Source organism: Aquila chrysaetos, chromosome 3, assembly GCF_900496995.4.
Source record: "Aquila chrysaetos chrysaetos chromosome 3, bAquChr1.4, whole genome shotgun sequence".
In the NCBI taxonomy this organism is placed as follows: domain Eukaryota; kingdom Metazoa; phylum Chordata; class Aves; order Accipitriformes; family Accipitridae; genus Aquila; species Aquila chrysaetos.
The window spans coordinates 62,367,191-62,385,561 of NC_044006.1; the positions used below are offsets into that span (position 1 = coordinate 62,367,191).

General features: G+C 38.8%; 1 protein-coding gene across 12 annotated transcripts in view; it reads right to left on the reverse strand.

Annotated features, from left to right (window-relative positions):
• Positions 1 to 8,389: 8,389 nt before the first annotated feature.
• ZNF438 (zinc finger protein 438) overlaps positions 8,390 to 18,371 on the reverse strand; it is a 55,177-nt gene continuing 45,195 nt past the window's right edge. For 11 of the 12 annotated variants that reach the window (XM_030009047.1, XM_030009043.1, XM_030009052.1 and 8 more), the window contains 2 exons: positions 12,334 to 14,197; positions 8,390 to 10,694 (listed from right to left, as the gene is read on the reverse strand). In XM_030009047.1, coding sequence (XP_029864907.1) covers positions 10,082 to 10,694; positions 12,334 to 14,197 — 2,477 coding nt within the window. In that variant the 3' untranslated portion in view covers positions 8,390 to 10,081. Of the gene's footprint in view, positions 10,695 to 12,333; positions 14,198 to 15,071; positions 18,040 to 18,371 lie in introns of those variants that run through there. The other variant, XM_041122323.1, reaches the window with a different exon arrangement.

An 18,371-nucleotide genomic window follows, 5' to 3' on the forward strand; every position in this document is an offset into this window, starting at 1 on the left:
ATTAGTTCTCCCTTTTCATCATATGCTCACATACGCTCGCCCAGTGCCACGGCTGTTGGCTAACGGGCAACCACCACATGCCAGAAGGGGCTGGGTGTCACAGACGTCACATCACGGCCATCGGTCCTGCAGAGGCTTGCAATGAGAATACTATTCACTGCCACAGAAATACCCAAAGTGTCTAAAAATTAAGTCTTTGCAGGATCTGCTCTAATCGCCTGCTGGGCACCTGCCTCCGTGCATCCCTCTGTAGGCAGCTCCTCCCGGAGGGTCCTCTGGCTGGAGGCAGCACCACAGCCTCTGCCCACGCTGCGACCCGGTGCCAGCTGAGCAGCAGAGCAAATCGAGTCCTGAGCGGCTACAGCACGCTGTTATGGGGGAAACGCGGAGGCTGGCACAGGGGACCGCAAGGCACGGGACCCGACACGCCTGGCTCTGCGCTTGGCTTACCTGGGAGCAGGCAAGCCGAGATGCATGGCGACCTTGGCCCCTCCTGAACGAATCTCGCTCCTGAGACACATTAGCCTTTTGTGGTCTATGAAAATGTTTCCAATATATAATATTAATATTCCACCGGTTGAAATATGGAGCAGCTCAAAGTTCTCCCACCCAATTACAATTCTGGCCATTAGTACAGCAAGCTATTAAAACCAAGTTAAAGAAGGAAGGTAGCTGCATTTACCATGCTGCTTTATTTCTCAGAAGCTTGGCATTTAGAAATAAACTAATCACTTCCATGTGACAGCGGGCAAAGCACTATTTGCTGTGTTGTCTGAAAGCCTTGAGAAGGATTTGGATACATTTAAAGGTTTATTAGAATAGTGACAGGGTTTGCCTGTACAGAGCAAGGATGCTAGACGGCTGTGCTGAATTGATACTGATGTGTATTAAATCTAACAGTGATATAATGAGGGGCAGGAAACTTGAAAGGTGAAAAGGTGAATGGCAAGAGACTTAAGGGTTCATTATAATGGCTCCTTTTTTTAAAAATTTTATTTTTTTTTTTAAACAGGAGACTTCTGTCGCTGTAAACTGAAGATTCAATCGCTTTGCAGACTTAGCAGTGATTAAAGTTCTAGCATCTCTTCTCCACAGCAAAGCTCTACTATGGCATTACAGCAAAGAAAATAATATTGCAGACAAATGCTGCACAAAGAACTGAGCAACGATTCCAAGTGAGTGACTGTACCTGCACCTCTCCCCTACCTCGGGCAGGACTTCTCTTCTCAGTCCTCCAAAGCTAAAAGATCTAACATTTTCTTCTGGTTCGAAAGTTCTTCTTAATTATACTGCAGTTTCATCAGAGCAGTTGAACAGCAAGTCTACTCTATCATTTATCTGAAAGAAGTTATTTGCACTCAGCCTGCACACGTTGGGGATTTTTTGTTGATTTTTTCCTCGAGGCTTCATTACACTGTATTTACAGTTCACTCTCTTCTTCCTTTTATTTTTTTTTTCCAGCCTAGTGTTTTTCAAAACCACTGCCACATCTAGGGTACTCCCAGGATTTTGACTAAGAACAAACCCCTAAATTTTCTTTTAAGTGACAATGAATCCTAACAACTTCATGAGCTAGAAAGCTTTAAACCCAAGAACACCTTCCCATGCCCCACAGCAGCCATATCTCCTAGAACAAAACCTTATTCAATGCTGAGTAAACAATAATGCACTTCCCTCCTCTTAAATTTAACTTGTGGATTTATCATCTTACTTTCCTTGGACACAACTGCAAAAGGGGAATTATTTTTCACAGCTGACAGTAGGAATGCGGAGCCCAGGAGGCAGAGAGCCCCGGAGACCTGACAGTCTGCTTGAACTGTGCCTGAAAAATGTGATTCATCTGAACGCTGCAGAGAGAAGGGGGGGGGGGGGGAAAGGATGAGCCTAATTGGTTCTGACTATAAAAGTCAGATCTCAGTTTTCTCTAGGGATGCGCATTGCAGGAAACACTATTAGTGAACCTGGATCCCTTTTAAAAGGGCTAATTTAATCAAGCGCTACAATAATTTAAGAATATGACACTGCTAGATTTACCTGTAATACTTGACAGTAAAAACTATCAAGTGTTTGTCATTAAATGATACCAAAAGAATCATTTGGGAGAAAGACGATACGTACAAGGGAGTGGTCTCGCATATGATAAAGCTTCAGAATAGAGAACTTGTTGAGCACGAATTCCAGTCCAGATCCTATATGTTACACACAAGATGAAAACACAAGGCAAAAGCTCAAAGAATAAAGGACGCCTACCATGAAGATATGGGAATGACTTACTATCAAGTGATGGATGAAACACGTTTGGTGTCATAACACCCTCTTGTGCTGCACACGATGCTAAATGTTTCTAAATGCGAACTCTTGGCTGCAATGAGGAGCTTTTCCTGAGCAGCGTCCCCAGGACGGCTGGCTGAGGCGCAGCCGGGAGGCTCCCACCATCCTTGAGGCGAGCAGGTACAGAAACTGCATCAGATTTACCCTGCATTCCTCTGCCCGCGTGTGGAGCTTTCAGATGGAGCCTCCAAGGGCTTCAGGCTTCTCATTTTTTTCAACCTCTCACCTTACATAAGCACTTCATTTATCAGAAAGAAAGGGGAAAAAATCCATTCTGTGTTGAAATAGACTGCCACCTGCATTGCTTCCTAATGTAAGCAAATCCCAGTGGAAAGGTTTAGCACCAGACTTTTCTGCTGGACCAATAAATCACTCAGAAATATCGTTTAAACCCTACATGTGGTGTTAACCAGCAGGAGTAGCACGTTTTTAAAAAGAAATTCCAACAATTCAACAATTAATCCAATTTCCTGGAAGAACTCAGGTGGCCACTGTGTATTTCAGGGTTCAGATCAGTCATAGATATATTAGCACTATAATAATGACATTGTTACTGCATTTTAATAAAAGAAAAGTAACTGGAATCCACTGTACAGTGTGACACTAACACACATGTTAAAAATGTTCCACAGACTTAATCCTTTTATAATTTTGTGTGTGATCATGCATGCATGCATGTACAGACACTGGAAATGCTGTTCTTGAAAGACACGAGACTATTAACCTGTGCAGACATTGTGGCTGTCTCCTGGAGTGCCGGTATCCCATCCATTTATCAGCCCAGCTGTCTCAGAAGGTAAAAATAAAATGGTGCTTTGAGTTTAACAGGCTGCAATTGACTTATGAAGCATGGCTGGCCTCTGCTGTGCTGTACTCAGGAAGTCTAAAAAAGTAGATTAGGAGAGCAGCACGTAAAACAGCATAAACCCCCAAATTCTTCCCTGGAAAACTTCCTCTCCAATTATTCATAAAAGAGAATAAAAATACGTGAGCTTTCAAACAATTTGTACCACTTCTCTATTTTATAGTTTGCTGCAATTTCTTTTAATTAAATTGCACCATTTAAATGGCCTGAATTCTAGAGCTCGTTCCCTTTAAAAATATGTCTTCTTGCAAACTTTGATTAGCTCCAGAGAAAAGACGGCAGATGACTTTAAATGGCATGAAGGTGGATTTATTGGCAAGAGTGTCAGGTTTGCACTTAGCAAGGAACTGGCAGATAGCAGAAAATGGCTGGACAAGATTCAAACTCCAAGGACTCAGAGCTGAAAAAGGATTTATTTGAATAGCAAAGTATAGAAGTGTATTTACTTCAGTTAAAATTAATAAAAGCTTTTAACTAAAAACATGAAGAAATTAAACTTCCAGTGGAAAGCAACTGCATTGCTTCAAAGCTATGGTCACAGGGATATTTATTGCTTTCCTCCCTCACTGTGTCATTTATTGCTTCTAGCAATAGGAAGGTATATTGATCTCCTTGATCGGGTGTACATTCAAAAGTCAGATTAAACCTGATGCTGCACAAAATTACTTAGCATACAGGAAATAAAATGCTTTATTTTTGCCCTAAATCAACTGTAGAAAAAAGTAGTATATTCATTGCATGTGAAAGGCACACAGCCTGAAGTCCCAGAAAAAGCAGAGTAGTCAAAGGACTGTAACCTGCTTCGCGCAGGTAGACAAGCGGCTTGGCCACGGTCTGCAACAACAAAAACAACAGGGTTTTGTGCCAAAAGTTCTTACTACTGAAGGATCACCAGCTGAAACCATAACTTTATTTGGGTTTGGGGGGATTTTTTTTGTCCCAAGTTTTGTGCTTTCTTTACAAATGTCCTATAATTGCTTACGACAGTGCTGACAAGTACCGGCTACCATACTGAAGCCTTGTTTGTGCTTGCGACTCCACCACTGGTGATGGACCAGTGGGAACAGCAACCGAAATGGTTTCCAAAAAGCCAAACATTGCTCTGCTCCCAGGCTGGTGCTAAGCCCTGTTTCTGGTGGGAGGCTGGCCTGGCTGACCTCTGGGGTCCTCTGCAACCAACGTTTTTGTGAAACATTCACTAAATAGTATTCACAACTACTCAATCCCAGGCTTTTGGCTAGTAGCAAAGATGCCAGACACAATGCTGACTTTGTTGAATCAGACATTTATAAATTGCATGCAGCCAGAACAGCTCACAGAGGATGCTGAAAAGGTAGGGTGGCTAGGACAAGAAATAGAAAAAGCAAAAGTAAAAAGGAGAAAGAGGAAAACAAAAGAAGAAAGAAGAATCTCAGTCACAATGTCTCTGAATTGCTGCTTTATACCATCACATCTGCGTGAGACACTTTTATGGAACTTCTGTGATTCTATTCTATGATTCTAACTAGGTGATGGGACATTCTAGTCTTTTACAACAGTTCACTACTTTTCCTACTACTTATCAGCGTTGTATCTGCAGGAAACCGAGTGAGCCATTTTCCTATTTTGCTAAGTACAGGTGCAGCATTTGATTTCACCTTTATGGACTAAAGCTAAAAGATGCTTTCCTCAGAAAACTGAAAGACCAAATTTCACATCTGGCAGCAGCTGGTCTCAGCAGCCAGCATGTGGCTCACCTAACGACAAGCGTTTAACTGAGACACCAAAAGAAGAGGACATTCACCAAGTCAGCTATGTCATTTGGAAGAACTCATGCCCCAGGAAGCTGAGGGTGCTCCAGACAGACGTACCTCCAGTGGGAGCAGACTCTGGAACCATGTAACCATGGGGGGTGGAAGAGAGAAGCTCAGACTAAGGCTACAGGACACTTCCACCTATACAGACCATCAAACGCTAGTCATACTGAAGCTTGACCTTACGTTCAATACATTGTGCCAACCTTCATCATCACTACTTCCTTTGCATATTTCTTCCCCTTTCCTCCACTGAGTTATGCTGTAAGTCCCCTAGAAAGTGTTTGAGTATCCACACGCCTTGGACCATGATCTGGACTGGCACAACAGTAGAAATATTTAACAAAATTCAAGTTAAAGAAAAGGTATGGACATTTTTTCATTCTTACTTCCCTTGGTCACTCTAAATAACTCTGGTTAAGAACAAACTGTTTGTACCTACCAGTAGAAGACACATCATCTATAAATTTCATCTACAGCAGTGTAATTGTGCAGAGAAATCCACATATGGGACAGTTTGCTTATGTATCTCTCTCCAGTAGAATTTTCTTTTCACCGATTTCATCTGTTATTCTAGATTAAAAATGGAAGTTTCTGCAAAATAAATTCAGAATAATGTTTCTGGATTTGTCAGCAGCAGATATCATAATTCATCCCATCATTTCTAATGCTTAGAGGGGAAAGTCAATAAAATGCGAGAAAAAGTGGAAGGGAGAAAGCTTCCTTTGTACTCGACAGCACCAGACCTACCCTATTCCAGAACACTGCTGGTACTACTACGTCAATAAAATTGTCAAACAAAGCACAAGCAGAGAAGTATGCTACTGCCATTTTTAGGATTTCTTGAAGGTTTGTCAATAAGGTATTAGAAATTCACTCAAGTCTGAAAACCAAGTTATTTTTATACCCAAATTTGCAGTTTCTACTTTGGAACTGCAGAACAGTCAGCCACATAAAGTCATACATACACTGAAGCCCAAATCTTGCACGTTGCCCCTCATCGTGCATGTGTATGTAAGGCCACCAAGACTATTTTGATTCCATGGACATGTCTGCCTGTACAGAGAAAGGAAGTAAACGCATTTTTTCCTGAAACTTGCTTGCAGGCTCAGGTCTTCTTCAGAACTCCTAACCAAGAAAAAATATGGCAATTTAATAAAACATGGAGAAAATCCTACAATGTGACAGATCAGCTATAAAAGCACACACTGAAATGAGGACAGCCTTCAAGCCATCGGAATTTTCTTCATGAGACCACATTTTTTCTGTGTCATACTCAGCACGCAGAGATTTTCATTTTTCAGAGCTATAAGGAATTTGACAAGTAAACCTACTACAGTTAATAGCATTTTAATCTTTATGCATAATAATCACAAACCTACATTGTACAGGTTTGATAATAATAACTGACAGCTGAATTTGAAGTATACATTTCGTTCCAAAATAGATGCGCATGTAGGTGGATGTGTTGTAGAAATATAATACACTACACGGCTGAGCCTAGATAAGCTGGTGGTTCTCAAACGTCAGCATCATCTGCACAAAGTTAGGGTTGAAATCTGCTCTCTTAAATACCTGTTCATCCTTCTTATGACACTTTCTCTAAAGAGCTTAGTGAATAGTAGATAAAATAAGTATCTAATGAGGTATGACAGAAACTCTGATGGAACTAAACAGCAGAGATCTAAATTCTAATAAAAAAATGAAGTAAAACATTTACTGCCAGCAACTATGTCAAGTTAGCCATAGGAAACTGTAGCTCTGCAGCTGGAGAAGGGCAATACTCTGCAAGCCAGAGAAGTGATGGAACTTCTCCAGCTTTGATTATTTATGGTGTGATGATGAAGAAACAACTTTCCATGTGAGGAACAGCTTTAAAGTTGAACAGTGAAGCTGAAACAGACATTTAATGAAAAATCAGAGGGGAACAAAACTACAGCTACAAAACCAATAACATTCGTTCTAACAATTTAAAAATATAATTTATGTGCAAAACCAGATGTTAACTTGTCCAGCTTCAAGGTAAACAGCAAACTGCATTCATAACAACCCTTTCACTGAACAGCAAACACACACTATTTATGTTGCTGTAAATAAGTTTGTACCTCCACATGTTATCAAAATGAACACAAATGCAAAACAAACACATTTTAAACAAAGGACACATCTGTATTTAATGCAAAGCTATTTTCAAAAATCCCAACCTTTCATAATCTACCTTAATCATAATAGCCTGAAACATAAGAATGCTTTCAGGCTCAGAAAAAAAGGCTTCTAATTTTAAACATTTATGAGGACACTGAGAAGTGGCTTAGAACCATGCTTTAAAACATGTTTTCAGGCTTTAAATTGCTGAAAGCTGAGACCGGTCTACCCATTTGGCCTGGACTAGAGAAAGGGAAAGAAGCACAAAAATATGATGGAAAGACTGTACATGAAAATTTCCATTTAAAAAAAAAAATGCGACCCACTCCCTTATCCCAAACCTCCTTCCTCCCATCATCATTGCACCTCCCCCTCCTTTTACATGAAATGAAAGAGAGCAACTCTTCTTGCCTGATAAGCACCACCAAAACTTCATCTACATTACTGGCTCTGATGCACCACCATTTTTAACAAACACTTTTTGAAAATATTTTTGAAGGACAACTCTGCCATCATTGGTGCTGTTCCTGAACAGGAGGGACTCCGTCTCAGAGCTGCATTCTTTTCAGCTCATTTTAAACTATACCAAGGGATGGGTGATTTTGCAAGGAAAGGTGATTTAATGTCCATTCTACATAATGAACATGACCAAACCTTTTTAAATTTTTTTGCCCAGCTCTTAAAATGCATGCTTTATGCTGGGAATGAACTTCCCTTTGATATATTGTAACTATGTGAAGGAGGGATTGTTCTCACATTTCTGTTTTGGGGAAAACACCAAGCTGTTTGATTTTGAAAGTTTAAGGATTAAGTTGGGGGGAAAAAATGCTTCTAAATGCAAGCACACTCTCCTAAGTTATATAGCCTCAGTTTGACATGAAATACTGACTTTAAAATTAGCTATTCCTTTCCAAATACGCCATACATTCTCTTCCATCTACCCAATGAAAATAAATATGAATATATTGTATGCATTAAAAGATGGGTGTGTCAAGAGTAAGAACAAGTAGTATTTTTGAAGTAGTTCAGCATACAAAAGTAACATACAAAAGCAAAGAAACAACCACAAATATGTATTTATAGCAACAGATAGTAGGAAGTAAGTTTTGAAAACCCACAGGGATTCTTCCACCTTACCAAGCACCTGCACAGTTCTATGAGCATTTTCCTTTTGTCTTTTATTTTTCCTGGCTCCAGTCTTATAGGTCAACTCCAGGGCAAAGCACCATAGAACAAGAAATTACACTCAAAACTATTACCTCATCAAAATTGCCTTTACTGTTGAGAAACAAAACACATACACAAAATATTGCAACAGCTTCTGGAATGCCACTCAGAAAACCCAATACTTTTAGATCTCTTCTCATGTTCTCATCACCACAATTTTTGCAAAACAGTAAGAGGCGACCCAGGACATTTTAGGAATGACTCTTTTATCATTGCAATCCCTCAATTACAGTTTGACCACAAGAAATGAATAGAGTAGTACTGTAGAGACTGTACATTTTTCAGTTTGCCCTCTGATGTGCTCTGACTTCTGTTGAACAGTGATACAGTGATTTCTTACACTGTCTCCATTATTGCTCCCAAAATAATTCAGAGGTACATAAGGCTTTAAGTAACAGCAGTTTAAACACCAGTTTCAAATGAGATTCAATGGCTTCAGTGACCTTTTCATCAAAACTGAGCTCCAGAACTCCATCTCCTTACAGCCTGAACTGACTTGCCCCCTTGGATATGTGCTGAAATGGTCACCTACCATGCCTGCTCTGTAGCAGGGGGACACAGAATGCACTACTCCTGCACTACAGGCTGCTACAGCTTTGCACAACGTAACTGTTACTAGCTCCTGATATTGGAAGGTTAAGGTGCCGCATGCAATTCCTCTAGTACAGTACATCTGGCAACACAAGTGAAAAAACCTCACTACCTGCACCATAGACTTAGAAGTGAAGGAACAATTTCCCTTTAAAGCCACAGACTGGGTCAACTGCAGAGGTACAAAAGCTATACACCTAGAGTGTTAAAGGCAGAGTGCTGATGGTGTTGGCAGCAGTAGTGCTGCTGTCACAGGAGGTGCAAGGGATATACTAAAAAGTTCACTGTGAAACATGCAGACTATTGCAGAATGTCAAACTTCCCAGGAGTAACCAACTCAGATTACTATTTTTAAAACAAACTTGGTTTTTTTCATAAAGCAGTCAAGCTTTGAGGGTTCCATCTTCATGGATGGCAACTAACTCGTCTTCAACCCGAAGAGCTACAGGCAAAAAAACCATACACGTAGATTTTTCACTTTTAAAATCCAAAAATTCTTGCTGTTCCCAGGACAGAATATAACACCTAAAAGACCTGTCAATACAAACCTGCAAGCAATGAACATGGTTGAAGATACTGGAATCAAGAAAACAAGAATTAAAAGCTCTTAAATTATAGATTATAAAGCTCCTGAATGCTGGCTGAATGTATGCACATTCAAATGATCCAGAGAAGTGCATGGAAATATTTATTTACCATAAAATCTGGAAGCACAGCTGGGACTGAAATTACACTTCCAGTCTGGTTTGTAATTTCATTCAAGATTGAGATTACTTTATATAAAATGATTTATTTCTGTGTGTATAGTATAGTTTAACTTGAAAATCTTTTTCCTTGGTGTTAACCATTAGTATTGAGTATTTGCTGCTGCTAAGTTCCTTAAGCATGAATTTTAAGTACAGTGATTGGCTTGCATGTACCCATCAGGAATGATACTGGATAAATACATTTTCTATTCAACAAAATAAAGGTTAGCATAACTTAAAAAAAAAAACAAAACAAAACAACAAACCCACCAAACAAACCTCTGAAGTGACACTTCTCTTGAGTTAGTTTAGCAACACAGCAGAAAACCATAAACAATTTAGTAAGGTAGTTGATCTTTTTCATAGCATTGTAGAATCGAGCTTCAATATTCACCATTACTAGAAAGTTCAATAATTCCTTGTTTTGATAACAAACTAAAAATTGTCCATAAAGTGGAAGGGTCTTCACAGTTATGACGACTCTGCCAATGATTACAAAGATCCTCTTTTCTTCCAAATAACTGTTTGCACAAAATGCAGTTATAGCCCGCTTTAGACCAAATTTCTATTTTTTTGCTTTGTGTACCAAAACCTACATTTTGCATCTCCTTGGCTGCTTCACCGCTTCCTGACTGAGTCAGTTCATTTTTAGATAACATATCAACATTATTTTGATGGTGAAAGTATATCTGTCTTTTCAGTTTTGGAAAAGTATAAAACTCCTCCTCACGGGCACTACATTTTGCTAAATGTCTTCTCTCATTGCACTGTTTCCAGAAGTGGGTTGCATGTTTGATCAGTTCCCCCTTAGCTCCTCTATTTCCTTGCAAAACCCCTTCCTTTACTCTTCCCTGGATCTCTTCTCCATGAGAGCACAATAAGTGAAACTTCATTTCACCAAAAGACTGTGCAACAAACTGGCATCGACCACATTTGATCTGTAATTTGACTTCTCCTGGGTTATGGAATAGGTCCTCAAAATTGCACTTATTTCCCCTGTTAAAAAAAGGAAATAGACTATTTCAGTATTAGCCATGCACAGAACAGAGATGGCAGTTTCTGTCCTTCTAAGTTCCAAGAAGAGATAACATTCATGAAACATTCTTTTAATTAAAAACAGGCACTGTTGCTACAGTATCTAATTTATTTGGAACAGGAAAAAAAAAAAAAAAAAGAGAAATAAAATAATAATAAGGCTGCTTAGCAAACAACTGAAACCAAATGTTGTTCAACACTGCTGAGTTTAAGAATTGCCTCCAAAATTAGCCTTGGTAGAAATAATCTTTTAACAACACTAACCTTTCAATAAAAGGCTAATAACATTTTTTTAAGTTCCTGATTTAGTGAGGGCAATCCAAATACTTCTAGCTCTGTGCTAGAAAAGTGAAAATGAATATTACCTGTAGCATACTACTAAGAGAAAATAACTTGTTTACACTGGGTGATCTAAGGTCAATTTAAGGCAAAACCACATGTCCCACCTCGCACTCCAAGATGGAAACAATGAAACTTCAAAGTTTCTCTCCCCGCCCCAAAGTTTGTAACACAGTTTTTAAAAGTTTAAAAACCTAATTTACAATTGGACAGCCCCTCTCATTGTTTTAGGACAGTTCTGCAGTATAAAGGAAACCGATACACACAGAGGTACCAAGTCTCTGGTTTAAGTTAAGCCAATCAAAAGAAAATCTCCACAGAAACCTTCTCACAATGTCTACGAAAAGGACCACATAATACTGCGTATCTATACACATTAGACAGATTACCCAACAAAACAGATAAATGGAATGATTCATTGTAGAATGGCTAATGAGGCTGAAAGAAAAGCGCTGCTGTTTCTTAGGTTCGATACCTTAAAAATTTCTGATGCCTCAGAGAATGGAGCTATGCAAAGCAAAAGGTGTAAAATTGAACTGTAGTATCATAGTGAGGCATCAGGTTAAAGCCCTGAGCTTAATAAAGCATACTTCTGTAAAAGTAAATGAACAGTGGAACAAACAAAAAAGCCAGCATTTATACTGTGTCAAGAAATTTCACCTTAAAATCATAATGCAAAGTTAAAACAATGTTCTATCCATCTTAATATGGTAAATGTTAACTTTTCTACTTGGCTAAGTGATCATAAAAGCAGCAGTAATCAACACACAAGATGGACTAGCTCACAGCACTCCAGAGAAGGAAATGGGATAATTGTATCTAATAGGGTAAATAAACTACAAGCTAATACTGAAATATGAATTGCTTTTCACTTATTGCAGTTGGTTCACTTATCTTCTGGGGAAAACCCCCAAATGGGCAGGACACAGAAGACAGTGTGGATTAACAGAAAAAGCGTTAGCTGTGAGAAATGAACTGACCAAAATAGCTCCACTGGCAGTATAACAGGTATTAGTAGAATATATGCAAAATTACCTTGGATATTCAAGTATCAGTAATAATTTATATTCAATAAATCAGCTAAAATATGCTGGATGGTCTAATAATGGATTGACTAGATTCCTTAACAAAATATTTAAACCATTAGGAATCTCACTTGGAGCAGGGGAAGCAACAATTTCCGTAACGGTGATGTTTACGAATTTCCACCGACAACCTGAAATCCCATTTTCATTAGTGTTTAATCAGTGAAAACACTCACCTCTCTGTTGCTTCTTCTGCCTCTTTTATATTCGTGTCTCTCTTCTTTAAAGCATCTTGCAGCTGTTGCTCGCTACTAGAGGGCTCTGTGCTGATAACAACCCTGTGCACTTCTCTGAGGTGGCCAAAATACACTTTTGCATGGCCAAAAACTTTAGCACAGAATTCACAGCACACAAGCTTTTTGGGTTTGCCTTCGTTGTGGTGAAGTTTCATATGCGTGCTCAGGCTTCCAGAATGAATATATGCTTTCCGGCAAATTCGACAACTGTAAGGCCGTTTGTTTGTATGTGTGTTCATGTGGTCCTGAAGATGATGTTTAAACTGGAAGATATGGTTACAAACATGACATTTATGTGACGGCTTAGGTACAGCTGAAGATGCACTTCTACTTAAATCACTTGATTTAACTGATGTAGCATCACTCTGCTTGTAACTTAAATATTTATTGGGAAGTGAACTATTTAAAACAGTATCTTGGTCTAATTGCTCAGGAGACGGTGTCTCTACTATTGCCGCAGCAGTCAGTGGTGCAAAAGCCTGCACAACTACCACTGGCTTTGGCCTAATACTACGGTATTTCTTCACTGCCTCTGCTTTTTTGTCTTCAGGTGGCTGAAGATCAACTTTCACCCTCTCTCTTCCTTCTCTAAACTTATTAATGATGCATTTCCTTCGCTTGGTCTGAAAAGCCAATAAATCATCTGGGGCTCTTCTCTTCCTGCCTCTTCTTTTAGAGGCTGCACTGTTCAATTTTTTAAGACTGTCGACATCCACTTTATTGGATGGAGAGAAGGTACTTTCTCGAACGGTTTGTTTGGGGACTTGTATAAATGATACAGCTAATCGCTTATCAGATGCTTTAGTAGGAACATGAAAGGTTTTCGCCAAAGATGGTATTTTTTCACACTCAGATCTTAGTGAAGGACCAGACACATCTGTAACATTAGTATTCTGCTTAAATTTACAGAACACTGAATTTTTCATCCGCGAGTAAGGCAAAATAGGAAGTTTTCCTTTTGGTGCCAATGGAGTCATCTGTACTGTACTGCCAAAAACTGCTGGTGACAGGACAGCAACAGAATTTGCAGAATTCGTGGGTTTTTCCTTCAGTTTCTCAGACGTTATGAATGACTCTCCTGTGGTTTCAGATACTGTCTTCACAGAGCGTAGACTTAGTTTCATGGGATTAATTGTACTTGCCCGCTTGGATAAAGAGTCTTTAACTACAGATGGTCCAGAAACATTACCGTTAGCAATTTCAGTTTTGTTCACTAAAGGACATCCAGATTCCACACAATTGCTTTTATTTACTAATGCGGCAACCGTAACTTCAGCTGAGTCATGGTCTGTTAGCATCACTTGCTCAGTTGAATCTGAGCTAGAATGAGTTTTGGGACAGTCTTCAGTTAAAGTAGTCACGGGGGAAGTCTGTGATGAGATCAATGCTTTGGTAGGAATCTCGTTATGTGCACCCGAAACAGAGACTTGTGCCAGTTTTTTGTCACTCAGCAATTTATTTCTTACAGATTGGTACCTAGGGATAGGCAGCTTTAGGTTTTCAGAAGAGGCCACATTTGACTGCTGGACTTGCTGTGTTAGGGCAGGGGCAACATATGGCAAGGCCAACAGAGAAAAAGTCCCCTCATGACCAGCCACCTGCATGACAGCATAGTTTTGGGTTGGTACCACCAGTGGTTTAGAACCTGCAGCTGAAATTGGTGTATTTTGCTCAGATAAAGATGACTGAAGACAAGAAACCACTCCAGATGTTAACATTTTTGGTACCACTTTTGGAGCAATGGTCCTAAGCTGACTTTTCTTCTGAAAACTTCGTATTATATCTGAAGGGGATTTGTGTTTATCTGTAATAATAACATAACAAAGATGTAATACAATATATAGTATTTCTTTCTAACAAATTACTGTATTAAAAATAAAAATCCTTACAAAGGATACTATTATACACAAACTTACTAAAAATATTTAGGTATTTAAATGACCACTAAATTAAGTTTAGAGTTGCAAAAGTTTCATGGACAAAACAAAAATACTCCCTGAAGCAACATGCTTGAATATAGATATGCAATGCCCCGCCCCTTGCCCTCCCTTAAGCTAATCTTAAATGAATGTTTCATTCTAGGTTAGAAACTACATGGCATTTCAGAGCAAACACACTTATAAGCCTCTTCTGCCCTGCAAAAGCTGCACTAGCATGCTGGCAATATTCAGCTGGAAGAACTAACAAGGACAGGATTTAAACTCCATGATGCAGAACTCTTCTGAGCACCTGCTCTGATCATATCTCTCAACCAGAGTCATGCTATCTTTCAGAGTTTCTGTAACATTTAGAATTTTGGGGTTTTATGAGATACAGACCAAAGCCTACCAGATGAAGTCTTAAAAAAATTACTGCTATAAAACATGCCAATAATGCGTAATAAAATCAAAGAGGACTTGACAGAAGATGTACCATTGTTAAATACCCAATCACACGTATTACTTATGTGCCTTTAATCCACAATAGAACTACTGTAGTAAGTTTTTCAAATATTTTATTGAAAGATGGAATTTATGAAGGTTATATCACAGTTCCTGCCTGTTTCTTCTTGTATTGGTAAATGTCACAAACATTTTTAGTAAAGAAGAATGTGAGGTTAATTAAGTAAAAAAAATAAAAGGAAAAGGGTAAAATGTGTAAAATATAATCTGCATTGAGCAGGAGAGATATACGCTGACCTTTCAGACACTCCATAAAAAGGGATTTGATGTATAGTTAATAGTACCGCTACCATTTCATATAACAGCCTCATTACCCACTCCCAAATCAACTACCGATACTCCCAGTTCTCAAAAACTGGGATAGGTTTCCTGAAAAAGAATTAAAAATTCCCAACAATCTCAACCACTGAAAATTCAACTACAAAGATCTCAAGCAGAAAGGCAATTTGGGAAGGCAAAAATGTAAGAAAAATTTGAGAGGGGAATCACATCTGAATAGAATATGTAAGAGTAAATGCTGGGACCTTGAACTATTGCAGTAAGGTAATTCCATAGGGAAGTTTCCATTCCTTACCATTTTAAAGCCTTGTATTACGAATACATTTATACATTGTTATGGACTTAAAGAGGTAACTGTGAATCACTACCAACACTGGAAACTCCAGTAAGTTTATCTTAACCCTGGGTGTTCTTTTCAGATATCACACACTTTGTAACATGCACTGTAAGTTACAGAGCTATCATATTTCATGACCAGAACTCCTGGACAGATATACGTGCATACTCATGGTATGCACATGTGCAGTAAATCCACTGCCTTCAGGACATGCTAGATTCACTGAGTAATCATGTATAAACTGTACAGTTCATACATAGTAGGTCTGATGCTTCTCAAAACTCTTTGACCTACAGCAGGTTCATGGAGTAATAACTATGCAGGGCATAAGCCTTTGATCCTTTTATTGCCGTCTACAGCATCAAACCCCAAGTCTACTATGCACCTTCTTGATCCTCCAATTAAGTGAAACTACTGGGTGCTACCATAACTTTCTTTCTGCTCAAAGTCTGTAGAGATATCCAGAATTTCTAGATATTCTGTGCAGACTGGACGACTGTACATATGGAAATCCTGCACAAATACAGAGATCCCTTTACACAGGGTTAAGTCAAGGCCTACAGAGTTTGTGCAACCTGGAAAAAGCAGAAACATGGTTAAGTTTAAAATTCTGTTTCCCTACAGCCTTTTTTATTCTCCAAAAGCTAGAAGCATGTACTATTACTCACTAAGAACTTCCATTTTCGACAATCTACAATCACTAAACATAGAAAAACCTTTACCTTTTCAACTGTTAAGATCGCTAATAATACTCAGATTATTTTTTTGTTTCCTGCAGGGTTATCTTTTTGTTGCCGGTTTTGAGGAAACACTTTTAAGAGCTTCTGAGAAGTACAATAAAATGATGTAAAGTATTGTAATCATTAACCAAACTAGCCCTGAACTTCAATGCTAGTTACAGGTCAAACTGTACAGCTTAAATACAGCAGATGACAGAACAAGTGTATTTTTCCTTTAGGGGACAGAGTCTGCTCTTATTTTTCCAGCTTATGCTTGCCATATACTGATGTTAAAGACTTCTTCCAAATCAGCAGTTATTCAGCTTGCCACAATGTTCAACATAAAGCAGCTTCCATTTTCTCTCACATTTGGCTTGTACCTCTCTCTTTATTTCAAAATCTCATTCATTGATTTGCATAAACTTTTTAGGAAAGCCAGCACTTCAGCAGACTGCTACCTGTGCTAATTTACACTCCAAGTTGTAGGGCACCCGCTCTCCAACCAATCGTAGCAAATGATGTGAGTTCAGGAAAAGACGGAAGTTTTGCTATGGACATGCCACCTCTGCAAAAGTGCAGAAATGGCAGCCAAAGCACCACAAAAGAAAGGTTAATTTGAGTTTAGGAGGAAATATTTGTAGAAATAATGCATGACACTAGCTTTAAAAATAAGCTTATGCTTCTCAAATACACTGACCTGCCTATTGCAAAATTAGGCAGTAATCCCACTTTTCGTTAAAAGAAAGTCTCTCCACATATTTTCTCAGCACTCCACCAGAAAGTATCATTCTAGAAGCCAAGACCTTCATGAATATTAACCACACAGTGCTCTTTGAAACAAGGTCCATTTAGATCAATATTATTCTTACACTGTTAACACAATTCTAACCATTGATATAACTGTTTGAGAAGGGATTTTTATACAAATGCTTTTTTTCCAACTAGCGTAATTTTATCGTAAATACATCTTCCAGGCAAGCTATGTTTGGTATCAGCCTTCAGTACAACTTTCTTTTTTTTTCCCAAGTTTACATTAGGCAGTTTAGTGCAGAAATAGTAATTGCAGTGCCTCTGGTAAGCAAAGGATACTCAACTCTGTATTTCCCTCCATCCAAAATAATTGCTGTAGTTAAGCAGCTTAGCCAGTGTCTAAATATAGAGATGGGCTAGATGCAGACTAGCTGTCTGATGGTCCTTCGGACTCGGTCAAGATCTTGCTTGTGGACTGGGAAAGCTAATTGGAAGAACTGGTGGAAGACTATTTAGCATCTTGGTTCAGGAAAAAGCAACCACTCAATTCACAGACTGGAGGTCCTACTGACCTCACCTAGAGTACGCAAGTATCACCAGTGACCAAAACTCTTTTTTTCCCATTTATACTTGGCAAAAAGTTTCAACAATTGCCTTTGCACACAGAGATCGCTACAGTAATTCATGTCTTTACTACTCTGACACTGAAGGACTTGAATACACTCTGGCTGTCTGGCTACCAGAAGGCCACTGGGAAACTTAATATGTATCTTTCAGGGATATTGCACTTCTATTCCATGCCTTCTTCCAAATTATTTCTGTCTCCAATTCAAAGGACTCTTTTTGACTCGACAGTTGTGACCTGAGGAAAAGCCTTCATGCCTATGCAAACCCATGAAGTCTTGCATCTAAGAAGGGGAATTTCCACTTAAGGGAGGCTCTGCAATGGCATTTTTGAGGACAGCCCTTGGTTTTAGACAACATTATTTCTACAAGTCAGGCTACAGGTCCTCCACTGTAAGGCAACAGTTTTTATACTTTCTCTAAAATTTTCATTAAGAATAAAAGAAATGAATGAAAACATTAGATTTAATATCTGAATGACATGAAGCTCATTTTTAACTGCTGTGTTCTCAGTCTTTCAAACAGGTATGGAGTTGGGGCAACAGGCAGACACTTTTAAATAATTAAGCACAAGGTTAAATCAAATGCAATTCAATCCATTTACTTTAAAAATCTCTATTAAAAGATTAATGGTTACCATGCTAGTACCTGCAAGTATCAAATCACTCAAACTTGCAGGATGTCATAAGCTTTCACCCCCTCTAAATAACTTTAAAATTGTATAGGACTGGACAGTGATACACCAACTAAAAAAAAAAATCAATGATGCATCAAAGTCTCTGATATAGCCATTGTGGGAAGAGTCCTCTGGAGGAAAGAAAGCCTTCC